Source organism: Eulemur rufifrons, chromosome 7 (genome assembly GCF_041146395.1).
Source record: "Eulemur rufifrons isolate Redbay chromosome 7, OSU_ERuf_1, whole genome shotgun sequence".
In the NCBI taxonomy this organism is placed as follows: Eukaryota; Metazoa; Chordata; class Mammalia; order Primates; family Lemuridae; genus Eulemur; species Eulemur rufifrons.
The window spans coordinates 115,274,596-115,296,081 of NC_090989.1; the positions used below are offsets into that span (position 1 = coordinate 115,274,596).

Genomic DNA, 21,486 nt, shown 5'->3' on the forward strand with positions numbered 1-21,486 from the left:
TGGAAAAAAAATAGCTAGAGATGACTACCGTTTGTTTCCAATACACTAGTAAAATAAACATCATTTAATCAAATGGAAAGAAAAACCTCTTCAATGCTTAACTTTTGTGTTGGAACCCATAATTAAATGTCACAGTACGTCCTTTCTGATGAAACAGCATGTACTAAACTTTCAGACGGCTATGTAGATGAGTTGCTATCAATCACCCCACGATGAGTAGGATCAGTGCTGCTTTGTCCCAGTCCCTCCTCCTCTTCTACCCTCAGATGCTGATGTAGAACATAAACAGAGCTTTGTTAGGTGGTGGGACTGTTGTTTTGCTGTGTGGAAAATCTAATTATTACCACCATTCTCCACACTGCATTTACCTGCCTTCATACTGACAGTAACCCGACACTCTTACTACTTCCCTCTTCACTACAAAGTCAAATATTTGGTTCACATCTTATGGACACAACCTTTTAAAAAGGTCAAAGAGCTACTAACACAGTTTATTGCACAATGATAAACACATTCAAATGGCCAAACATATTTGTATAATTAATCTTCTTAGCACCTACAAAGACAACTATGAAAAAAACATACAATAGAGCAAACATTTCCAGAGAAATCTGATAAATAAAAAGTAGCCAATAAGAAAGTATACAGAATTTTAATTGTTACCTTTAACATTCTTTTATGTATCCATATCCTTTAGATTTAGAAGGATCCAGAATGGCAAATTTAATCACATGTGAATAGTTAAGATTTTAAGGTTTTTATCTTTTAAATTCTTATCAGTGGCCTCTATTACGTAAGAACTCAAAATGAACTTGTAGTCATAATTTGTTATAAAATAACCTACCCTGAATGTGAATGAGTTTGACAAAACTTAAAAGTATTTTCTTGCATTTCTGTGTTTCCAGGTAATAAACCTTAAATTTTATTATTGCCAAATGAAAGAGTATATGGATTTTTTCAAATTAAATGAAAGCATTTACTTGACGAATTAATTTATGAACATTAAGTTTAAGGTTGACCATAAAATTATAATAATGACAATTCAAATAAGGTAAAGAGAATAAACCATTTATGAAAACATTGTGTGATAAAATAAACTTTTGGTCCAATGCTACACTGGTAAACTTTTCTTCTTCAACATTACACCTAAAACAGTTAAATTACAACATCACCTGACCAGAACCAGAAAATAATTCTGTCATTTACCACTCAATAATTGAACAGTGAGGTAACTGCAGATCTAGGTTTTCTTGATGAGTCAATGATCGAGAATGATAAAAGACAATCAACATTCCATACACCCAAAAGTTAAATTTTATTTACCCTGTTCACTGGCCCAAACTTAAAATCCTCCTATCAAATAAAGCTTTCATAGATTACCCCTCTTCCCTGCCACAAATAAGTGTTAGGAACAAATTAAGGATAAGAGTTGGGTTTTAAACTGCACTTTATTTGCCACTATAATACGCTGACTTTTTAACTGATCAACCACAAGCATGCAACAAGTTCTCTGAAAGGAACTGCTTCCACAACTCATTGTATATCAACAGGAAAATAATAAAAGTCACTCAATTTGGAGCTCTCTCCTTTTTTATAGCACTTCTAAGCAGTGTGTGTGACACACACCACAGAGGTAGGAAAGACCATCTTTAATAAATTATCTTCTTAATTGTGGAGAATTCCTGAAAAGAAAACTGTCAAAATGCTAAACCATGCCCCTGATGAGTCTCAAAGGACCACAGATCCATTGGCTCCTTATTCGAAGAATTAATCCCCCGGAGTGTTCGAGCTTTTGTAGGGCACTTGGTAACAAGATCCACCAGCGCTCCGCACAACTGCACTAAGCAAGCCTTCTACCGCTCTCATTTGCCGATTCTTTGGACCACCCAGTCCTGCTGGCAGAGAGGGCAGCGATTGTTCTGTTTCACCCACAGGGACATGCAGCAGTTGTGGAAGGAATGATTACATTCTCCCCAGACCACTGAAAGAAAAAGAAGAGTTGATGTTACATATTTCAATTTAAATTACTAAACTAAAAATTTTAGCTTATTTTATATTAATAATAATACTCATGGAGCTGCATGTAATGGCGCAAGCCTATAGTCCCAGCTACTCTGGAGGATGCGGTGGGAGGCTTGCTTGAGCCCAGGAGTTTGAGGTTGCAGTGAGCTATGAACGTGCCACTGTACTCCAGCCTGGGCGACAGAGTGAGACCTTGTCTTTACAAAGAAAATTAAAAAATATACTAAAAAAAAAAAAAAAAAAAAAAGATTCATAATCTTGAAAAAATATGGTTAGTTGGCCAAAGTAATTTTTTACTATCTACAAAGACCAAGAAACTTATTAATAAATGTGTAAGTTACATTTAAGATATGAGATAAGTCACTGTTTAGGGGACTTTCCATCCCTGTTCTACAACATGTGGGTGATGTGATGACCCTTGGTTCCCACATAGCACCACATGCTGTCTTCTTGAAGTGTGGAGGCTAAAGGACTTGAACCTTCCGTAGATCCCAGACCTTGTCAGTCATGCACTGACCTTAGAGATCTCTGGGCTTTATTTTATTGAAAAATGTCCTCCTGATTTTAATTTATCAAGATACAATGAGTTTTAAATGTTCTCAGTTCATAGTAGGCTATTATAAACATATGACATGCTTCTAAACATTACCAGTTGTACACCTACCGAGCTGTTTTCCAGAAGTGGTAAGTTGTGTTAAATCACAAATGAGCAGTGCAATTCCTCATGTGACAATGAAATTTTCAGAGTGACTGGCCAGAGAAAGGTCTCTTTGTGATCAAAGTGGCCTGCCCCTCACAAAACCCAAATTAGTATTTTTTCAACAAGAAGCATGAAAGAAAAATTTTAAACCAAGGGAAATCACCCACAATCTGGAATACAATCTCAAACTTGGGCTTCATTTGCTCCTTGCTTGACAAGATTAAATGAAAGAAATAAGGGGTGGGGGGGGGGAGAAAAAATACTTCCTTTGAAAATTGGCTATAGAATATGGGAGGCAATGGGAAAAAATTCTAAGTGTTTCAGGAGGAAGAAACGGGATTTGATCAAAACTGCATAAATCATCAAGAAGCTGCATAGAAACCATGCAAAAACAAGTAAAAAGTTAATTTTTTATTTTAGAAAAATCTATAAAAACTTTTATATAGCAATCTAGAAGTGATCACCTCAAGAACTAGGACATAAAAACCTTAAATTGCTTAAAATATTTAGTCTAAGACAACTTTTTAGTCTAAGACTATAAAGAAAATTTAATTTATTTCAATACACAAACCACATTCCAAAAAGACTTGAGACTTAGAGTTTTTCCTACCTTAATTGAAAAGTTAAATGGTGTATCATAAGAGTATTGAAAACTGAAATGCTTTATTAGAACCAAAACTGACCTATAACACAGCCAAATGTTTTGTCAAATAATGTTTTGACAAATTCCTCATTTTATAATTTTCTTAACAGAAGATAATTACTTTTCTGATTACCAAAATATTTATTATGACCATGTCTGTAATATATATCCAGTTCATTTTGATTACAGCTATAAAACGTCTTACAGATTCATTCCATTAAAGCTGTTTGAGAAACAACACATTTTATATTAATAATGGATCATTGCTTTACAGTTTATTTTTGTGTATTGATAAAGTCAATCTTAACTGCAAATTCAAACAACCCCACTGAGAGAAAACCTTCAGTTGAAAAAGCAAGAGAACAAAATTACAACATACCAACACAATCCTCTTGTTTGTTTTCAGCTTGACATCTAAGACAGGCATCTAAAAGTAAACAAATAGCAATTCTCATTCTGATGCTCAGAATGCAATTTTTAAAATTCAGACACTTCAAAGTCAAATAAAAGCCCTTAAGGGTTAGAGATGGAGATAAAAGATTCACACAATTAATTTCTCATCTGAACATTAACTATTTAAAGATGAATAAAATACAAGGCATTCTACTGATTTACTTATGACCAGGAGCAATTTCACAAGGGTTAACAAACACTCTATTTTTACAAGCTCTGATGAAAAGATGCCTTGACAGTGCCAGCAGAGAAAACCACCGGAGAAAAACATGCCATCCTCCACTACATTGGAAGTTACTGTGAGATCACTGGGCATGCTCAGAGGCAGTTTATTTTCAAGACACTCTTTTAAATATATCATGCACATATATTGGTATTTGTTTATATACACATAAAGAAAATCTAGAATACCCAAGAAACCAATAATAAAGTTTACTGGGCAGAGTTGGAATGGGAAGGCAAGTTTTTGCCATATACCTTCTTAAATTTTTTTAATTATGTGACTGTATAGCCTATACAAAAATTAAATTGAAAAAATTTCTGATTCTTTCATAAACAAGTTTTCTTGAGTCACTCATACTTACTGACAAAGAAGTTTTCCTTCAGCAACTCATACAAAGTAACCTCTTACTTTCTTTCTTCCCTAAGACACTTGACAGTTCCTTTAAAATAAACAATTTTGTATGGTCCCAATAGGTCACTACTGACAGTTATCCCAACAAGACTGGTGAAAGGCAGAGAGATGTATTAATAGAAGGGAAAGCAGGGCTCTGGAGCCAAGGAGAGCTACAGTCAAGACTCACTTCACTGGCATTTACTAGTTCCATGGCCTTGGACCAATTATGAACCTCAATTCCCTCATTTGTTTAAAAAAAAAAAAAAAAGAATACTATCATGAGGTATTTATATATTAAGTGAGGATGATACATACTTGTGAGAATTTATAGATAAAATAAATACTAGGTACCCCAAAATATTAGGTTTTTTTCCTTTTTAAGAAAATCCTCCCTTTACAGGTAAGTCTGAGCCCAAAGCATCTACTCAACAATGGCAAAGTATTTTAATAAATTACTTGGGTGTAAATACTAAGAATGGGAACCTAAAGGGTATATGAGAAGTTTTCAAAATTCAATCTGTAGTTCTGTTAGCTTGATGAAGGAGGTGATATAGAATATTTTAGGGACCAAAAATGGATTCATTCACTAGCTGGAAGACAAGTCAGGGTTAGGTAAAAGGAAATTCTAACCAACAGGAAAAAAAAAAAACAAAAACAGCCTTTAACATTAATAGAAGAAAAATAATTCTGTAAAAATAGAAACATGGTGGAGTTGAAGCCTGCCTGCTTCTCTTCTTACACTGGATTATGCTCAGGCATTTGTTTGCTCCTCTCCCCATGCTCTTACCTTTAAAAAAACACCACTGCTCTGGTCTCTTCAGTGTGGATTTAAAACAACCACTGTCTCCTGTGGCTTTCTTCAATTCCACAATTACTGAGTATCTACTCTGTGCATGGAGTTATGCACTGGGGACACCAAAATGACCAAGGCTGGATCCCAACTAGTTCACCAGCAAATGGGGAGGTAGACAAGCAAACAACTATTAGGTCATTAAGTAGGAAATGTTCGATTTTCCATCAAAAGTTAAGCTTACTGTATCTCAAACAAGAAGCAGTAAAATTAATCAAAGTATGCACCTAAATTATTGACACATTTTTGCTATCTTAACAGTAGCTTGTTTATGCCAGCAGCGAAGAAGCCTGGAGAACGAGTGGCGATGAAATCTCGAAACACGTTTTCCACAGCTTGTCAAGAATTGAATATTTTTTTCTTGCAAGAAGTGGTCCAAAGCTTAGGAGTGGTAGTCCGTTGGTGCAAAGTCTGGTGAATATGGTGGATGACAGAGAGTTTCCAAGTCCAGTGTTGTTTGTGTGAAAAGTAGTTGAGCATTGTCTTGCAAGAGGATTGGTGTGTTTCTATTGACCAATCCTGGCTGCTTAACCCCAAGCATCCTCATCATTTTGTCCAACTGACTGCAGTAGACATCTGCTGTAACTGCCTGATCAGGTTTCATGAAGCTGTAGTGGATAATACCAGTGATGGACCACCAGACACCATTAGCTTTTTTTGCTGATTATTCAGTTTTGGACTGTGTTTCTTTTCAGCACTTCATCTTTATCAAACCACTGTGCCAAAGGCTTGTGATTGTCAAAAAGAATACATTTTTTAACAATATAGTGTGGAAATGTTTCACCTTTATCTCACGACAGCAAAGAAAGGCAAGCTTCCAGACGATTTTTGTTCTGATGCTCATTTAATTCATGCGGTACCCATCTATCCAGCTTCTCTACCTTGCCCATTTGTTTCAAATGGTCCAATATTGTTGGAATAGCAACATCAGACATTGCTGCTAAATTCACGTGTAGGTTGAGATGGATTCACTTCCACTACAGCTTTCAACTCATCATTATCCACCTTGGTCTCAGGTCACTGACATGGCTCATTTTCAAGATTAAAATCACCAGAGCGGAACTTCTCAAACCATTGACATACTGTGCATTCATTAGCCACAACCTTCCTAAACAGTTCGTTGGTATTTTGAGCTGTCTGTGCCACACTGGTTCCATGATGGAACTCATGTTTGAAAATAATGTGAATTTGTGACTTATTCATGGTTTCACAAAAATTGCTCTAAAAAACCTGAAAGATAATCACAAGCCCAACCATGCGTTTGAAAGCATGAGGATGTACTTTCACAATAAAAATAAAACAAGAAGTGTCAAAGGGAAATGTCAGAGACATCAACTGTCAAACTTAGTTCTTAAGGAAATCGGACATTTCACACTTAATAATCTAATACATATCCTAAGGATTGTGATGTAACAGTGAAGACATGCTACCCGTACCTGGCACTAGCTCTGTGCAATCACAGAATCTTTAGAATGTTAGGGGTTGGTGATCCTAACTGCCTCTTTTACAAATTAGAAAATTAAGGCTCCAAAAGGTTATGTGAAATGTCCAAGTTAACATACAGCCATGCAGGCTGTATAACTAACATACAGTCATGCTGGCTAAAACTCGGCTATACTAGCAAACCTCTTTTCTTCCTCAACGGCTCCTGTGCCATGTGCTCCTTTCAGAATGAAAGGAGGAGAGTGGAAACCAAGAGTATTACCCACATTGGAATGGACTGATAGGCAAATCTTGGAGCAAAAAGTATAATAAATCATTCAAGTGTGTAACATAAATTCCAAATATTAAGGAATAGGAACTAAGTGGGTTCATACTGCAGAATCTAGAAGTCTCTGAATTATACTCACAGCTTTGATTTAGATTCATTATCAAACAGAGCCAAATACAAATTATCCTAAAATTTCAGATAAAAAAAAAATTATTTTAATGACATTCCTAGCATCTAAAACAGCATATTTCTAAGAAGTATAATATTAATATAAGGACTGGGAAGTCTGAAAAGCAAATATCCTTCTGCCGTCACTTGACCACTATGTGAGTTTTAAAACCTTATAAATAAAATACAAAGGTCTAGTCCAGAATACTTTTCCTGAACCCAAAGTACAGCTGTTGTAAATGTGTAACATTAATCTGTAGTAGCAGAATACTTACTATAATTAGAAAGTTAAGGTGTCATTTATAGCACATACTTTGACCTACTTTTAAATATCTCAGTAAAGTTTATTTGTTGCAATTTTTCAGTCATTATTTTAGGTTCTGCACTTCTTACTAAATTTTTTTTCTTTGGGGAGAAAATAGATTTTTTAAGAGAGAAATTCTTTAATAATGTCCTTTGGGAACATTCTTTTTAAACTAAGAAGGAACTAAAAGGAAGTTTATTTTCCTTTATATTGAAGGAAATTTAGGGGATAAATTTTTTAGCAAAGCTTGTCTTGCAAAAGAATAAAAAGATCAGTACTCTTGGATCAGTTGAAAATGCCTCCCAAATGGAAAATTATGATTCTAGTTCTTAAGGAAGGGGTAGGGCTGTAGGGGAGCTGTACTGCAGGCAAATAAATTAGATACTTTTAAAACCTAATATGTAAAATAAGTGGAGCATGTCTAAAATCAAGGTGTTTCAAAAGAAAAAAAATTGAATCTCGTTGTTGTAAATCCTCTTTGAAACAAGCCCTTATGGAAAAAAGAAAGAGAGCATAAACTGCAAAATCTGTTGATTCTGGTAGTTTTAAAGTCTCATCTCCTAAGAAAGAAGCAATTATTTTTATGTTCTCCAATTCTCTCATTTTTCAGGACAAATCACAAAGTTTTCAAACTACAGAAAGCTCAGTTTTCTTCAATTTCCTTCAAGGAACAACTCAATTTAAGATGCTCTCAATGTAATTTAAAATGCCCTATTAAAAAACCTAATTTGTATTTATTTATTTATTTATTTATTTTTTTTTTTGAGACAGAGTCTCTCTCTGTTGCCCAGGCTAGAGTGAGTGCCGTGGCGTCAGCCTAGCTCACAGCAACCTCAAACTCCTGAGCTCAAGCGATCCTCCTGTCTCAGCCTCCCGAGTAGCTGGGACTACAGGCATGCGCCACTATGCCCGGCTAATTTTTTCTATATATATTTTTAGCTGTCCATATAATTTCTTTCTATTTTTAGTAGAGATGGGGTCTCGCTCTTGCTCAGGCTGGTCTCGAACTCCTGAGCTCAAACGATCCGCCCACCTCGGCCTCCCAGAGTGCTAGGATTACAGGCGTGAGCCACCGCGCCCGGCCCCTAATTTGTATTTAAATAACACCTCTTTTTCAAAGAGGTCTGAGATCTTAAAACAGAACCATATAAAACATAACGAAATTAAGCTGTTCTAAAATGTTTCATTCGGTCCTATATTTTAATTCAAAATATTATAAAGAGAAGACATATTTGTAAAAGAGGGTTCTCTACAAACACATGACTCAGAGCAGGGCAGTATCTTCTCCAGGAAATGTCATCCTATGATGGGGAGGGGGGCAAAATGGAGATGAAGTGTTATGTTTCTTAATACAGGGCTTACGTTATTCAATTCCCATGAAACTTAAATATTCTTGAACCACACTATAGACCCTTCAAGCCAAGCTGGTGCCATTTGACCCGTCTTAGATCAATCGAGATTTAAAAGCCAGCCGAACAGCAGCAGTAGCTAATACGGAAATGCAATGGCGGTGAACCCTCCTCTCCCCGGCGCCTCTCGAGCAGACCTGAGGGTATCGTTTTTTTTTTTTTTTTTTTTGTGGAAGATGACTCCTGCGCATCACTTTAGCGTTTTGGCCAAAACCATTAAGTGCACTGCTGAATGACGGCCTTTACCCTGACGCCTTTGCGGTATGCTTTTAGAGTGGACTGGCTACAAAAACCGAAGTGGCTCCTCCCAGCTTCTATCAAATCACCCAGTTTTATTCTCTTGGTCACACCCATCAATATCTGAAATTACCTTAATTCCTTCGTTCATTGCCCGTTTCTATCCCTAGAACACCAGCTACGAGGCGCTGGGCGCCAGCTGAACTACCCCACGGCCCAGGCGGCGGCCGCAGCCCTCAGACCAGCCGTAGCACTGGCGTGGCCCCACGTCGCCCACGCCCAGGCATGGCGACCCCCGCCCACCCCCCCAGGCAGGGGCTCTCCGAGGTTTCGGGCGCGCCCGCCCGTCACTCACGCCCCTGGAGCCAGCCCCGCGGAGGCCGCAGCTCGGCCCCGGCCTGGCGTGCAACGCTTACCCATCACCTGGACCCTGCAGATGGCGCACGTATCGCACTCCACGTCCCAGCTCCACATGGCCACCGCGTTCCACTTCTTGAGAGAGAACATTTTGTCGCCTCCTGACTTAGAGCCTGAGCTCCCGGAGTGAGAGGCCAGGGTGCAGGGCTCCTCGCCGTCTTCCACGTCGGCCATGGCGGCGGCGCGGGGCCAGCGGCGGAGACGCTGGGTCGGGGGAGGCGGGTGGCTATGGCGGCTCTGTGGGGCCGCCCGACGGGCCACAGCGCCGCCCGCAGGCCGCGTGCCACCTCCGTGCCTGGACCCGGTGCGCCCGCGATTGGCTGACGCGGTTAAGTGACGTCACCCTACGCCAGCGCCAAGGGGGCGGGGACTGAGACCCGGCAGTCCCCGCACTGGGGCAGCCGGAAGGGCTAGGGGCTTTGGGGCCTCTGGGCTTAAATGTGGCCGCTGCAGAGTAGAGTGTTACTCACGTCTGAACAGGCGTACAGAGTGTGCACACGTGTCCTCCTTTATGCCTTTATTAAACTTGCCATTCTGAAAAATTATCTTGTTAATTTATTCATTTGTCTCTTTCCTCCCAGAATGTAAAACTATCAGAACAGGGACCATGTTCATATCGCCACCTTATCTTTGGTATCTAAAAAATGCCTGGCCTAGGAGGCCCAGTTATTTGTTGTGAGTAAATGAATGCCCTTGAAGATCTAGAAATCTGGTTCAGTGCTTCTCAAACTATTTGGTCTCAGGACTCCTTTACACTTATGAATTATTAGGACCTTAAAGACCTTTTGTTTAGGAGACATATGAGATATATCGATGTTTCCTTTTTAAGAAATTGGAAAAAAAAATGAAAATGTACTCATTTAAAAATAACAGTAATAATCCCTTTAGAGTCATTAGAGGAGTGACATCACTTATGCTGTAGTTTCTGGAAAACTCTAGTGTACATTGACAAGAGAATGAGAGTGAAAAGAGAAATAGTTCTGAATACTGTTATGCAAATAGTTTGGCCACTTTCATCCCTGAAAGGGATCCCAGGAACCCTGGGGACCACACTTAAAGCTAGTTTAACCTCCTCTTTTTATATGTAGGAGTAATGAGGTCCACAGAAAGGAAGTAACAAAGATCACACTCCTATTACAGGGGTTCTTCTACTGATAGCCCAGGGTCATAATCTATGTTTTCACAAGCAAAGCCGACTGGACATCTATGTTGAAAGATAAGGAAGCAGAAGCACAGAGAGCCTAAGGAATGCTTGATTCCCACCACCACCTAGTGGTGGACACCTGCTGTGTCAGGTTGGGGAGTCAGAGCCTCTCACCATCCCCTCATCTCCAGATCTCAAGCCTTGTGCCTGCGTGGAAGCTAACCAGACTCAAGGAGTCTGGCAGGGGAAACAAATGCATAAATGTATAGAAACATAAATATGGACACAGTGTCACATTTGGTTAGATGGAAACATGTGCTGTTTGTTGAATGGTGTGTTAAGTGCTTTGAGGGTACAGAGATATCCTGAGGACAGATGTAGTGAGGGAAAGCGGAGAGCAGAAGTTTGAATCATGGGCAGGAAAAGAGTGAAGAGAGCAAACCTCTCTGAGCTGTGGCCACAGCGGACGACTGATGGTGGTGCAGACATGAATCTGGCCACACCAACTTTATGAGCCAAACACAAACCAGAGGAACCACACAAAACGCATGTTCTGTACATATTAAAAAACTGCATATCTGACTAGAGATGGCTGCAAATACTAGATCTCTAATAGAGAAGTAAGGCTGGGACCAGATGGGAATAAAATGCACCCAGTTGGTGAGAACTGGGAAGTTTGAAAGAGAAAAGGAAGGAAACTCAGATGAAGGTGCCGAAAGGCAGAAGGATGGTTCAGCTTGAGGAATGTACATGCCTGTGCTGAGGTGTGAAATCCGGAGACAGAGCCGTCTTTACCATGGTGAAATTTGTGAACAGAAGTGAGGAAGGAGCATGGGGTGGGAAGTGGGAAGGTGGATAAGGAGTACAATTTTGACACACTGCATATCAGGAGGACTTTTTCAGATGACAAAGAGAATAGGAAGGACTCCATGTGTGAGAGTTCAGTGCAACAAGCAAGCATGCACTGGGGAGAAGAGGGAGCAAGAACAAAGGCAGGAAATTCAGGTTGCTGTGGGGCATGCAGACATGGCCTGGGCCAACTCGAGTGGACTCCTGTGATTTGCTCCCTTTGGTTCACCCCCAAGTGGGTTTGTCTCAAATCATAAGCACCCAAAGGGTAGCAACTATAGAGGGCCTTGGAGAAGAAGGCAATAAAACAAATATCTGCCTGCCTCATGCTTGCTCAGCTCCTGTTCTACCTCAGGGGTGTGTGAACAAACCCAGACTCAAGCTCTAAATTTTGGGACCCATTTCCTCAGCTGCGCAGTCCCCATTCCTTATGCTCAGTATGTTGAAGGTATAGTTGCTTTCATTTTGGGATTTTCCTTCAGCAAAATATTTTAGTCCTTTAAGAAAAACGTGTCTCTCGGTGCAAGTGGACATTTTTGTTGTTTATTTGGTTCTCACCCATTTCCCCCTTCTTTTATGCCATTCATCTTTACTAAAATAAATTTGCCTGTTGTCAGGGAGGAAAACTTTTCTGCTGCCCTCTTATGTTCAGTCCTTGGGGGATTGCAAATTAAACCAACAGATTAGCAAGAGAAAAGACATTTTAATTCACCGAAGTAGTCAGAGTTCATAGAAAAGTTTGACTCAAAGAGGCAATTAGAATTTGCTGCTCACATACTGTCTGAATAAGGGTAAGGGAGTGGGAGAAAGGGCACTTATGGGAAATAACATTTAGAAAAGGTAAATAGGCTTTTAGGAGAATAGATGGAAATGTGACAGTTTTGTGACATGTCTATTTAGGTGATTTATTGTCCCAGTGCTGACATCTTGTCTTTGGTAATGGGAGTCAATCTTCCCTGGTTTTGAAACTGCTGGGTGGGAATTTATGGTAGTTGAATTCTTTTGGAGGCACCACTTTTAGGAAGACAAGAGAGTTCAGAAAAACAAAATAAAACAACTCATCCTGCATCTGTTAATTCTCAAATGCCTTCAGCTTAAAATAACCTTTCTGCCACGGTGGCATATTCTGAACTCCTTTATTGTATTAGCAGAAAAAAGCCCAAACCTGGTGAAATTTGCCTATTAAACTGTCTTGGTTTCCCCAAAGGGACAAATGTTTGAAATTATAAAGACAAGGCAAGAAAACTGTTCCTAGAAGCTAGAGATCAAAGCCAGCCCAAAATGTATATGCTACATCCTCCTGGGAATGCCCTTCTAAGCAAGTCCACTCTCCATCACACTTGTCAGACAAGAGCTATGGCTCATCTTCTTTCTTGGAAATAATTGTGTGTGGGCATTTGCTAGTCTTCTTTGATCAGATGGAACCCTTCAGTTCATTTGGCTGTCTTTGGAGAATTCCTTAAATCCCCCAAACTACCATATTTCATTCAATATAAGACATCAATCATCAATTGTATGACATAGATCAATTTCAGAGGTAAACAAAAAGAGATATGTAGAATATTTCAGAATAGATGAAAAATACAATTGAAAAACCCATGCCTAAATCTCATGATGCTTTCTTTAGAAAACTTAAGACTGTCCTAAGAAAGTAGAGTTTTCAGGATCCATTTTGATCAATCTGTCTAAAATTGCTTTATATTGGATCTTCTTGAATCATAGGTGTGGATGTGTATAACACTGTGTGCATGCTTTTACAACTCTCTTCCGAATTCTGCTGGAGTTTTTTCTGCTAGATATCAGTCATGTCTGCTTGAATGGCTCATTGTTGCTTCCAACTCAGCAGGCGAAAAAGGAGTTCATGACCTTTCTTGCAAAATTTAGCTTCCCTTCAAGAGTTCCCTTTCTCTGCTTGAAGTATAATTCTCTCCTAGGTATAATTGTTCTGGTCTGAAACCAGTCACTGTTGACTCTTCCCCTTTCCTCACCCTTCAGGTATAATTATCTGTTCATTCTTTCTTTAGAAGTTTCTAGAATTAACTCAACTTTCCATTCCCATTGTGGAATCTGAACCTCATCCCCCTACCACTGGATTGTGTCCTGGCTTCTTTCCTGCCTTTCCTCCCCAATCTAACTGGCACTCAATCTAACGTGCCTGGTTCATTTTCCTACATCTACTTTTCCACCTGGCACTCTCCTACTCAAAATGTTCCTCAGCTCCACAATATCATCAGAACAAAATCTAAATGTCCCAATTGGTCATTTAAGCCCTGCCACAATATGCCCTCAACCATCCCTGGCTCTCTTCTCTAGGACCCTTGCCAGATTGGTCTGCACAGTCATCCAAACACACCCTGGGCTGTCTTTTTTTCACTTTTTTTTTTTTTTTTTTAAAGACAAAGTCTTGCTCTGTTGCCTGGGCTAGAGTGCCATGGTGTCAGCGTAGTTCACAGCAACCTCAAACTCCTGGGCTCAAGCAATCCTCCTGCCTCAGCCTCCTGAGTAGCTGGGACTACAGGCATGCACCACCATGCCCGGCTAATTTTTTGTATTTTTGGTAGAGGCTGGGTCTCGCTCTTGCTCCAGGCTGGTCTCGAACTCCTGACCTCAAGCGATCCTCCAGCCTTGGCCTCCCAGAGTGCTAAGATTACAAGTGTGAGCTACTGTGCCCGGCCTTCTTTTTTTCACATTTTAACATCTCGGAAATTGGACAGAATTTACCATACCTGCTTCAGCTGGATTCCCCTCTGTCCTTAGGAAAAATGTACTCATCTTTGTGTCCTCACTGATCATTCTTTGCTACCACATATTTTTGTCCTTCCAGGAAATCATCGAGTTTATTGTGTTTCTTCTACTCTTCTTCTACTCTTGCACCAGGTCATGTAGCGACCAAAGAGTACTGTTCCTGATGTTTAACAAGTTCATCATAATTTATCAAACAATTTTAAGTTTTTAAAAATTGACAGCTTGTAAATGATGAAAACATTAAAATAGCAAGACAGGTATACAATTAAAAAACTCAAGTACTGCAAATAGACTCTCCAGAAATTCCTATATTTGTACAAGCAGTCACACAGTACATTAATTCCTTTAAAAAATTTTAAATTGTGGTAAAATACACATTAAACTTACCCCCTTAACCATTTTTAAGTGTATAGTTCAGTAGTGTTACATGTATTCACACTGTTGTGCAACCAATCTTCAGAACTTTTTCGTTTTGCAAACACAACACTCTGTATCCACTAAACAACAACTCCCATTTCCCCCTCCCCTGAGTCCTGGTAACCAACATTCTATTTTCTGTCTCTATGATTTTGACTACTCTAAGTATTTCACATAAGTGGAAGCATACAAGTATTTGTCTTTTTTTGACTGGTTTATTTCACTTAGCATAATGTCCTCAAGGTTCATCCGTGTTGTAGCATGTGTCAGAATTTCCTTCCTTTTCAAGGCTGCATAACATTCCGTGTTCTGTATATACCACATTTTGTTTATCCATTCATCTGTCAAAGACATTTGGGCTGCTTCCACCTTTGGGTTATTGTGAATAATGCTGCTATGAACATGGTGTACAAATATTTCTTCATGGTCCTGCTTTCAGTTCTTTAGGATATACACCCACATGTGAAATTTCTGAATCATACTATATCAACTCATTTTTAATACAAAATTTTCAGATATACTATTCTCTGGCCTGCTTTTTAAAATAGTATCAGTTGGAAACCTTTCCACATGAGCACTTACATATCCACATTATTCTTTTTATGGCTGAATAGTATTCCATCACATACATTTACTGGGATTTATTTCTCTGGGAACTCTTTGAGAGACATTTAGCTATTTCCAATGTAAAATAAACAGTGCTGAAGTTCCTCATACATACTTCCTTGCACATCTGAGAGTAAACAAATTTCTAAAAGTATTACAGAATGGCTAGGTCAAAGGCTATGCATTTTTTCATTTGAATAGACATTGCCAAAAGACCTCTTAAAGAGGCACGTTGATTTTATACTCCCACCCAGTGGCTATGAGTGGCAAATTTCAAATTTCAAAAAGGCCTTTTTTTGTTGTTGTTAAAGCAGGAACAATTTCTCATGAAGTCTTGTAAATTAGATATAGAAATTCTGGTTAATTTGTTAAATTGATCTCATTACTCTATAGCCTTTCTTATCCTGCCTAATGACTTATATTATTCTGACTCTTGTATTGTTGTTCACTTTTAATGTATGAGGCTCTTGTCTTCTTAGCTAGATCCTAACATCCTCGAGAGTAGAGATAATTTACAATACCCCATACCTACCTCCACAGCTAGTTTGGTTCCATGAACTTGCCCAGCACTTGTTAAATTTGTACATAGAATGAATGAAATTTTTTGTTTTTACATCAAAATGAATAGGTCTTGAGTTGTCTTTTTTTTTCTTTTCTATTTTTCTTGAGTAGCTGTCATAGGTGAAATAACTGAAGCCACTCAATTCTAACATCCACGATAGTAACAACAGCCACTTATATGTATTTTTAAGTGCATACTATGAATGTGGCATTGTTCCAAAATGCTTGACCTTGACATGTGCTGTCTCATTCAATCCTCACCACATGAAATAGGTGCTATTCGTAACTATATTTTACATAAGGGAAAACTGAGGTGTATAACGTGAACTGATTTGCCCAAGGTTACCTGCTTGGACAGCAGCAGGTGCTCCACAGAGAATTCTAGTTCATCTAACTCCCTGGCATGCTCTTCGTCCCTGCACCACACCATCAAGGCATATAAAACTCCACTCGTCCAACTTGTCATCCATACATACACCTCTTCCACCTCCCATGGGGTTGTCTGGCATCTTCACAGTGTGGCAGAGTGATAAGAAGTTTCTTCATTTGGGGAAAATCCTTGCTTTTAGGAATGTTATCTTGTTATCTTTTAGGACGTTATTATTTCCAAACTTTCTTATTGTTCCTAACTCTAGGTTTATTTATGAAAGAAAATACTTTCTTTTTTAATTTTTAATTTTTAATTTTTTTTTATTTCAGAGCATTATGGGGTACAAACGGTTTGGTTACGTAAATTGCCTTTGCAGTGCCCTACAAGCAGGCCCATCCCCCAGACAGCGTGCATCGCATCCATTAGGTGTGGATTTACCCACCCCCTTCTCCCCTCTCCCACCTGCCTGACACCCTATTGAATGTTACTTCCTGTATGTGAGCATTAGTGTTGATCAATTAGTACCAATTAATTAGTACATGTGGTGTTTGTTTTTCCATTTTTGTGATACTTCCCTTAGAAGAATGGGCTCCAGCTCCACCCAGGATAATACAGGAGGTATTAGTTCACCATTTTTTTTATGGCTAGTAGTACTCCATGGTACACATACACCACATTTTATCAATCCACTCATGGATTGATGGGCACTTGGGTTGTTTCCACATCTTTGCAATTGTGAATTGTGCTGCTATAAACATTCGAGTGCAGACTTTCTTCCCTTTTTATATAAAGAATATGACTTCCTTCAAATTATAAATTTCACATGCAGGAGAGAAGCCCCAGAGAAGAACTGCACCTCTTTTTACTAAGGCCTACTTGTAAAACCCACATTTTAGAAAATGACAAGTGTGATAGGATTAATGCTACTCTGAACCTTCATAAAATAGTCTTATCAAATTTTAAAACATGAAAGGGGCTTGTTTACAGTAAAAAATATCATTCCAGAACAAGCAATATTTTTACAGGTGTGCTGCTTGGCTGTGGAAATAGATGGTGTCCATGGCATCCATATTCAGTTTTTAGCCTGTGAAATAAAGAACAGGAAATAGTACATTGAAAAAAGAAAAAAGGTGGGGGGAAGTTCAGCTTCATACAATATAGAATAAACAGAGGTAAAGCATTCCCTCCTAAGAAGTAGCACAGGCTTCATATAGAGTAGGCCAGCAGCAACTAGGATTTGGGTGGGGCTGGGAGTTGAAGGGAGGTAGGGTCTGCACTGACAACTGTGCTGTTCTCTTACTGCTTGTCTCTTGGTACAATCATCATCCATCAGAATCGAACGATAGTTTGGGGGAATGTGACCTGGAACCTAAGTCCTCATGCACCTGCAGCTGACGGCAAGGTCTACCCCAGCCTGAGTGCCCAGGCTCCATACAGCTCCCCCTGGTGGCCACTACTCACCGACACAGACACCCAAGAACATACCTTTTTCTTCTTTTTACGGGTAATACCAGATTTCTTGCTATTTTCCCAAATAGATCTGAAGGTGTCTGAAGAGATCTGGGGAGTGACTGTGATTTTTAAGATTGGTAGTTTACCTGCATGGGGGAAGAACATACTCATAAATGGGTAGGATATTTCACAGCTCCATTGGACGGACTGGGTCTCCGGCGTCTAAGGGAAGCATTCCCCACATTCTTCCTAGCTGGGCAACTTTCACCTGATACCCTTCTCTATGTCTCCTTGATGTGAGGGATCACAACAATTACTTTACCTCTGAAATACCTTCCCATACTTGTCATTTCTTTTCCATTCTCATTGTCATATCTTTTACCTGGATGATAGAGTATACGGAAAGAAATAAGTAAAGAATGAATAAATGAAATGGTCCTGAAGTATTCTGTTTCCTTTTTAGTGGAAAAACAACCCTGCAAGATGTGCACAACAGCTTGTCTTTTTGTTATCTTTTTTTTAATGAGGTTGCTGATGTTTCTGAGCAAGGTTTCATGGTGAGTATTCCATCATCAATGGTAGGTCATTAAGAACTTCTTGGTAGGCAAATAAGTGACCTCAGGCTGTTCGTTTGGATTTCATGAACAAATTAGAATTAGAATTAGAATTAGAAATTATCTTGTTAACATGCAAGTGGTAAGAACAAAGAAGCAATTAATAGAAGATCATTAGTTCTATAATCAGTGATACTACTAACTGCTTTTAATGTTTAAAATGATGCCATTAGGGCTAAGTGGCAAGAGATTTTCCCTACAGAATCCAACCAGTGAACCTTGTTTTGACAATTCTTCCTTGGCGTTCAAATGAACAATCTGATTTAAGTGCTCTGGATGCATTAAGGCTACTCATGATATGTACTATTATATTTGACAAAATAATTTCTTGAACTATAAATTACTTTTTAATGCTTTTAAAATGAGTACTTGTATTTCTAGGTGGGTATTTCACAATTATCTTCTCATTTATGCAAATTAAAACATTTACTAAGCAAGCGTGATGTTTTCCAGCTCCAAATACACACTCAGTGATAATCATTTTCCATCAAGTCCTTTGAGACCGAACATCATTAACATTCACTACAGCAGTGGTCAGAAAGCTGCCTGCAGTCTCGTAATGTCTCTGTCTGCAGTGTATAATGAAAAAATTACTGCAGTGCCAGGAAAAACAAAATGAAAGCATTAACCTGCCTTCAGTTTATTGAGCTTAAATCGAAACTAAATTTGAATTAAATTTAGCAGGATAATTCTGTTGAATTTGAATTTAACTCTGATGGAATAGGAAGTAGATGTTCTAATTCTCTAAAACAAAGGGATAATTTAAAAATCTTGGAATCACTCGATTGGCTGTTAAAAAATGCTATAGTTTTAGTTTGAAAAAATGGCAATATGATAGATAGTGATATCATTATAATTCTTCTCTCAAAAACCCTGCCAGCATTAAAAGAGAAATGCAGTATATGATCATGTCACATCTCTTAGAGCATTTCACTAGGGAAATATAAAGACTGGATGCTTGTGCTACTTAATTCTCTCTTCTTGACGTGCCTGGTAACATACCAAGAGTGCTCCCCACTTTTCACAACATTGAATTTGTATTTTCAAATCTGTTTATGAAGTGGTTTGTTGAGCTTCATTGAAAATGACATTTCTTCGCCTCCCCTCTATCAGCTGTGAGAGTAGCCATCATTAATTCTGGTCGTGCATATTGGTGATGGAGACCAGGGGTGACCAACCTGAACCAATTCATTTCAAATGTGATTCTCTCCTCTTCAAGGAGTTGCAGGATCAGAATGTTCTCCCTATGCCAATCACAATTTAACCATTCTTTGATGATCCAGAGAGCACATCATAACCTTACAGGGGCTGTTACTGGAGTTTCCCAACTGATATCTGGAGAAATCCTTGCAGGTTGGGCCGGGGGGAGAATAGAGTATGGGAGAAGAGTTTCTTGGAGAATAGGTGAGGGTGGGAGACGAGAGAGAGAGGAAAAGAGCAATAGAGAAAATTTCACTTTTAAAGCGTTCATTACTTAGTTTGAAGGCTGCATGTGATATCATGAAATTTCTTGAACTCTGCAAATCACTGGACCAGTTGACACAATGGTGGACAGACTGTGACTGTGTTCCTGGTCATCACATAGTCCGGGCCAGTTATTTAAATGAAAAAAGTGGATCAAGTTGTATTACAGTGTTTGGCAATGAGTGGGTGTCGGCAGAGAGAAACACATAAACCGAAAGCACTCTACCTGTCTTTCTGGCTCTCAGTGCTTCAAGTATGTCAGCAGCAGCCATTTCTCCCAGGACATTGTTTCCAAGGTCAATTTCCCTTAAGTGGGCAGAATATTTGATCACACTGCTTAAAGAAAATGACAAAAAAAAAAAAAAATGGCATTGTGCCAAGCAAAGAAACTCTGTACAGTTATTTTAGAGAATGATCTTTCTTTTTAGATTCTCTCCATCACCCTCCCACCCCAACCCCAAGATGATACACTGACCCAATTTGAGACCGAAGACATCCTGAAGCCACTTTTTCCCAATTTAGTCTCTCTAGTTTGGATGCTTCTCTTAGGTAAATTGGTAGAATGAGGATTTTTAGTTGCCTTAAATCCACCATTCATTTACTTATTCAAAAGACATGGTGTGATATTGTGCAGGACTTCCAAGTTGCTTAGATTTTACACACCAGCAAAATGTCCAAAAATTTGGAGGGACTGGCAAAGCTTTGGCAACTTTTAGTACATCAAATAAATAACAACTCTCACCTAGCAACACTATAAAAGAAGAAATATCTTTACATAAAATGGGGAAGGGTATAGTCTGAAAATAAAGGATAGCTCTTTAAATCAGATAAGTTTAGCTTTATGAAAAATAAACTGCATTGTCTTTATTTTTCTATTTTCTTTGAGGACTGTTGAAAATTCTTTAAAGTGTAGGCCTGGCACTGGCCTTCTGACTGGTCTTTGTGAATCTCTGGCATAAGGAGTGGACGGGAAATCTGGGTGAAGGCCTCGGCTTCCGGTCGGATTTGACCCTTTGTCAAATCATGTAGTCATGGGCAGGCCATGTGAGAAAGGTCTCACCTTTCTCATCTGTAAAACTGGCCTGAAAAGGGCTATTCTGCCTGTTTCACAAGTTTGTGGTGAAATCAGAATAATGGTTTATATGAAAGCATCTTGCAAACACAATACCAATGATGCGTATTGAGTGCATACTTATTAAATGCATATTATGTGCTTAGCACTGCAAGGATTTATTTATTTATTTTTTTTTGAGACAGAGCCTCACTCTGTTGCCTGAGCTAGAGTACCATGGCATCAGCCTAGCTTACAGCAACCTCAAACTCCTGGGCTCAAGCAATCCTCCTGCCTCAGCCTCCCAAGTAGCTGGAACTGCAGGCATGTGCCACTATGCCTGGCTATTTTTTTCTATATATTTTTAGTTGTCCAGCTAATTTCTTTCTATTTTTAGTAGAGACGGGGTCTTGCTCTTGCTCGGGCTGGTCTTGAACTCCTGAGCTCAAACGATCCTCTTGCCTCGGCCTCCCAGAGTGCTAGGATTACAGGTGTGAGCCACCGTGTCTGGCCAGCACTGGAAGGATTAAGAGCATTTAACACATGGACTCTGCTCTGAAACAAACTATCATATGATTATCAATAAAACAATTTGAGGCTGGGTGTGGTGGCTCATGTCTATAGTCTCAGCACTTGGTGAGGCCGAGGCAGGAGGATCACTTGAGGACAGGAGTTAGAAACCA

At 39.1% G+C, this 21,486-nt stretch overlaps 2 protein-coding genes across 4 annotated transcripts in view; both read right to left on the reverse strand.

The window, feature by feature from the left end:
- Window positions 1-1,100: 1,100 nt before the first annotated feature.
- RNF7 (ring finger protein 7) lies at window positions 1,101-9,753 on the reverse strand. Of its 3 annotated transcripts, none has more exons than XM_069473149.1 (3): window positions 9,530-9,753; window positions 3,745-3,792; window positions 1,101-1,981 (listed from the first exon to the last, which is right to left on the reverse strand). In XM_069473149.1, exons 1-3 carry the CDS (start codon window positions 9,702-9,704, stop codon window positions 1,863-1,865), a joined length of 342 nt encoding a protein of 113 aa, XP_069329250.1. In that variant the 5' UTR covers window positions 9,705-9,753; the 3' UTR covers window positions 1,101-1,862. The 3 variants fall into 3 exon arrangements, with proteins under 3 accessions (XP_069329250.1, XP_069329251.1, XP_069329252.1); XM_069473151.1 differs by having other exon boundaries at window positions 1,862-1,981; window positions 9,537-9,753; XM_069473150.1 differs by lacking the exon at window positions 3,745-3,792.
- A 7,541-nt stretch (window positions 9,754-17,294) lies between these two features.
- LOC138385789 (uncharacterized) overlaps window positions 17,295-21,486 on the reverse strand; it is a 39,259-nt gene continuing 35,067 nt past the window's right edge. The window contains exons 8-11 of the mRNA XM_069472010.1: window positions 19,979-20,085; window positions 17,997-18,056; window positions 17,708-17,820; window positions 17,295-17,306 (exon numbers count right to left, since the gene is read on the reverse strand). Of these exons, the coding sequence (XP_069328111.1) occupies window positions 17,295-17,306; window positions 17,708-17,820; window positions 17,997-18,056; window positions 19,979-20,085 (292 nt within the window). The remainder of the gene's footprint in view (window positions 17,307-17,707; window positions 17,821-17,996; window positions 18,057-19,978; window positions 20,086-21,486) is intronic.

Coding starts and splice junctions, on each gene's coding strand:
- RNF7 (XM_069473149.1), bottom strand. CDS start 9,704: ATGGCCGACGTGGAAGACGGCGAGGAGCCCTGCACCCTGGCCTCTCAC. Junction 3,793..9,529: donor CTGCAGGGTCCAGGTGATGG/GTAAGCGTTGCA, acceptor GTTTACTTTTAG/ATGCCTGTCTTAGATGTCAA. Junction 1,982..3,744: donor CAAACAAGAGGATTGTGTTG/GTATGTTGTAAT, acceptor TTTTTCTTTCAG/TGGTCTGGGGAGAATGTAAT.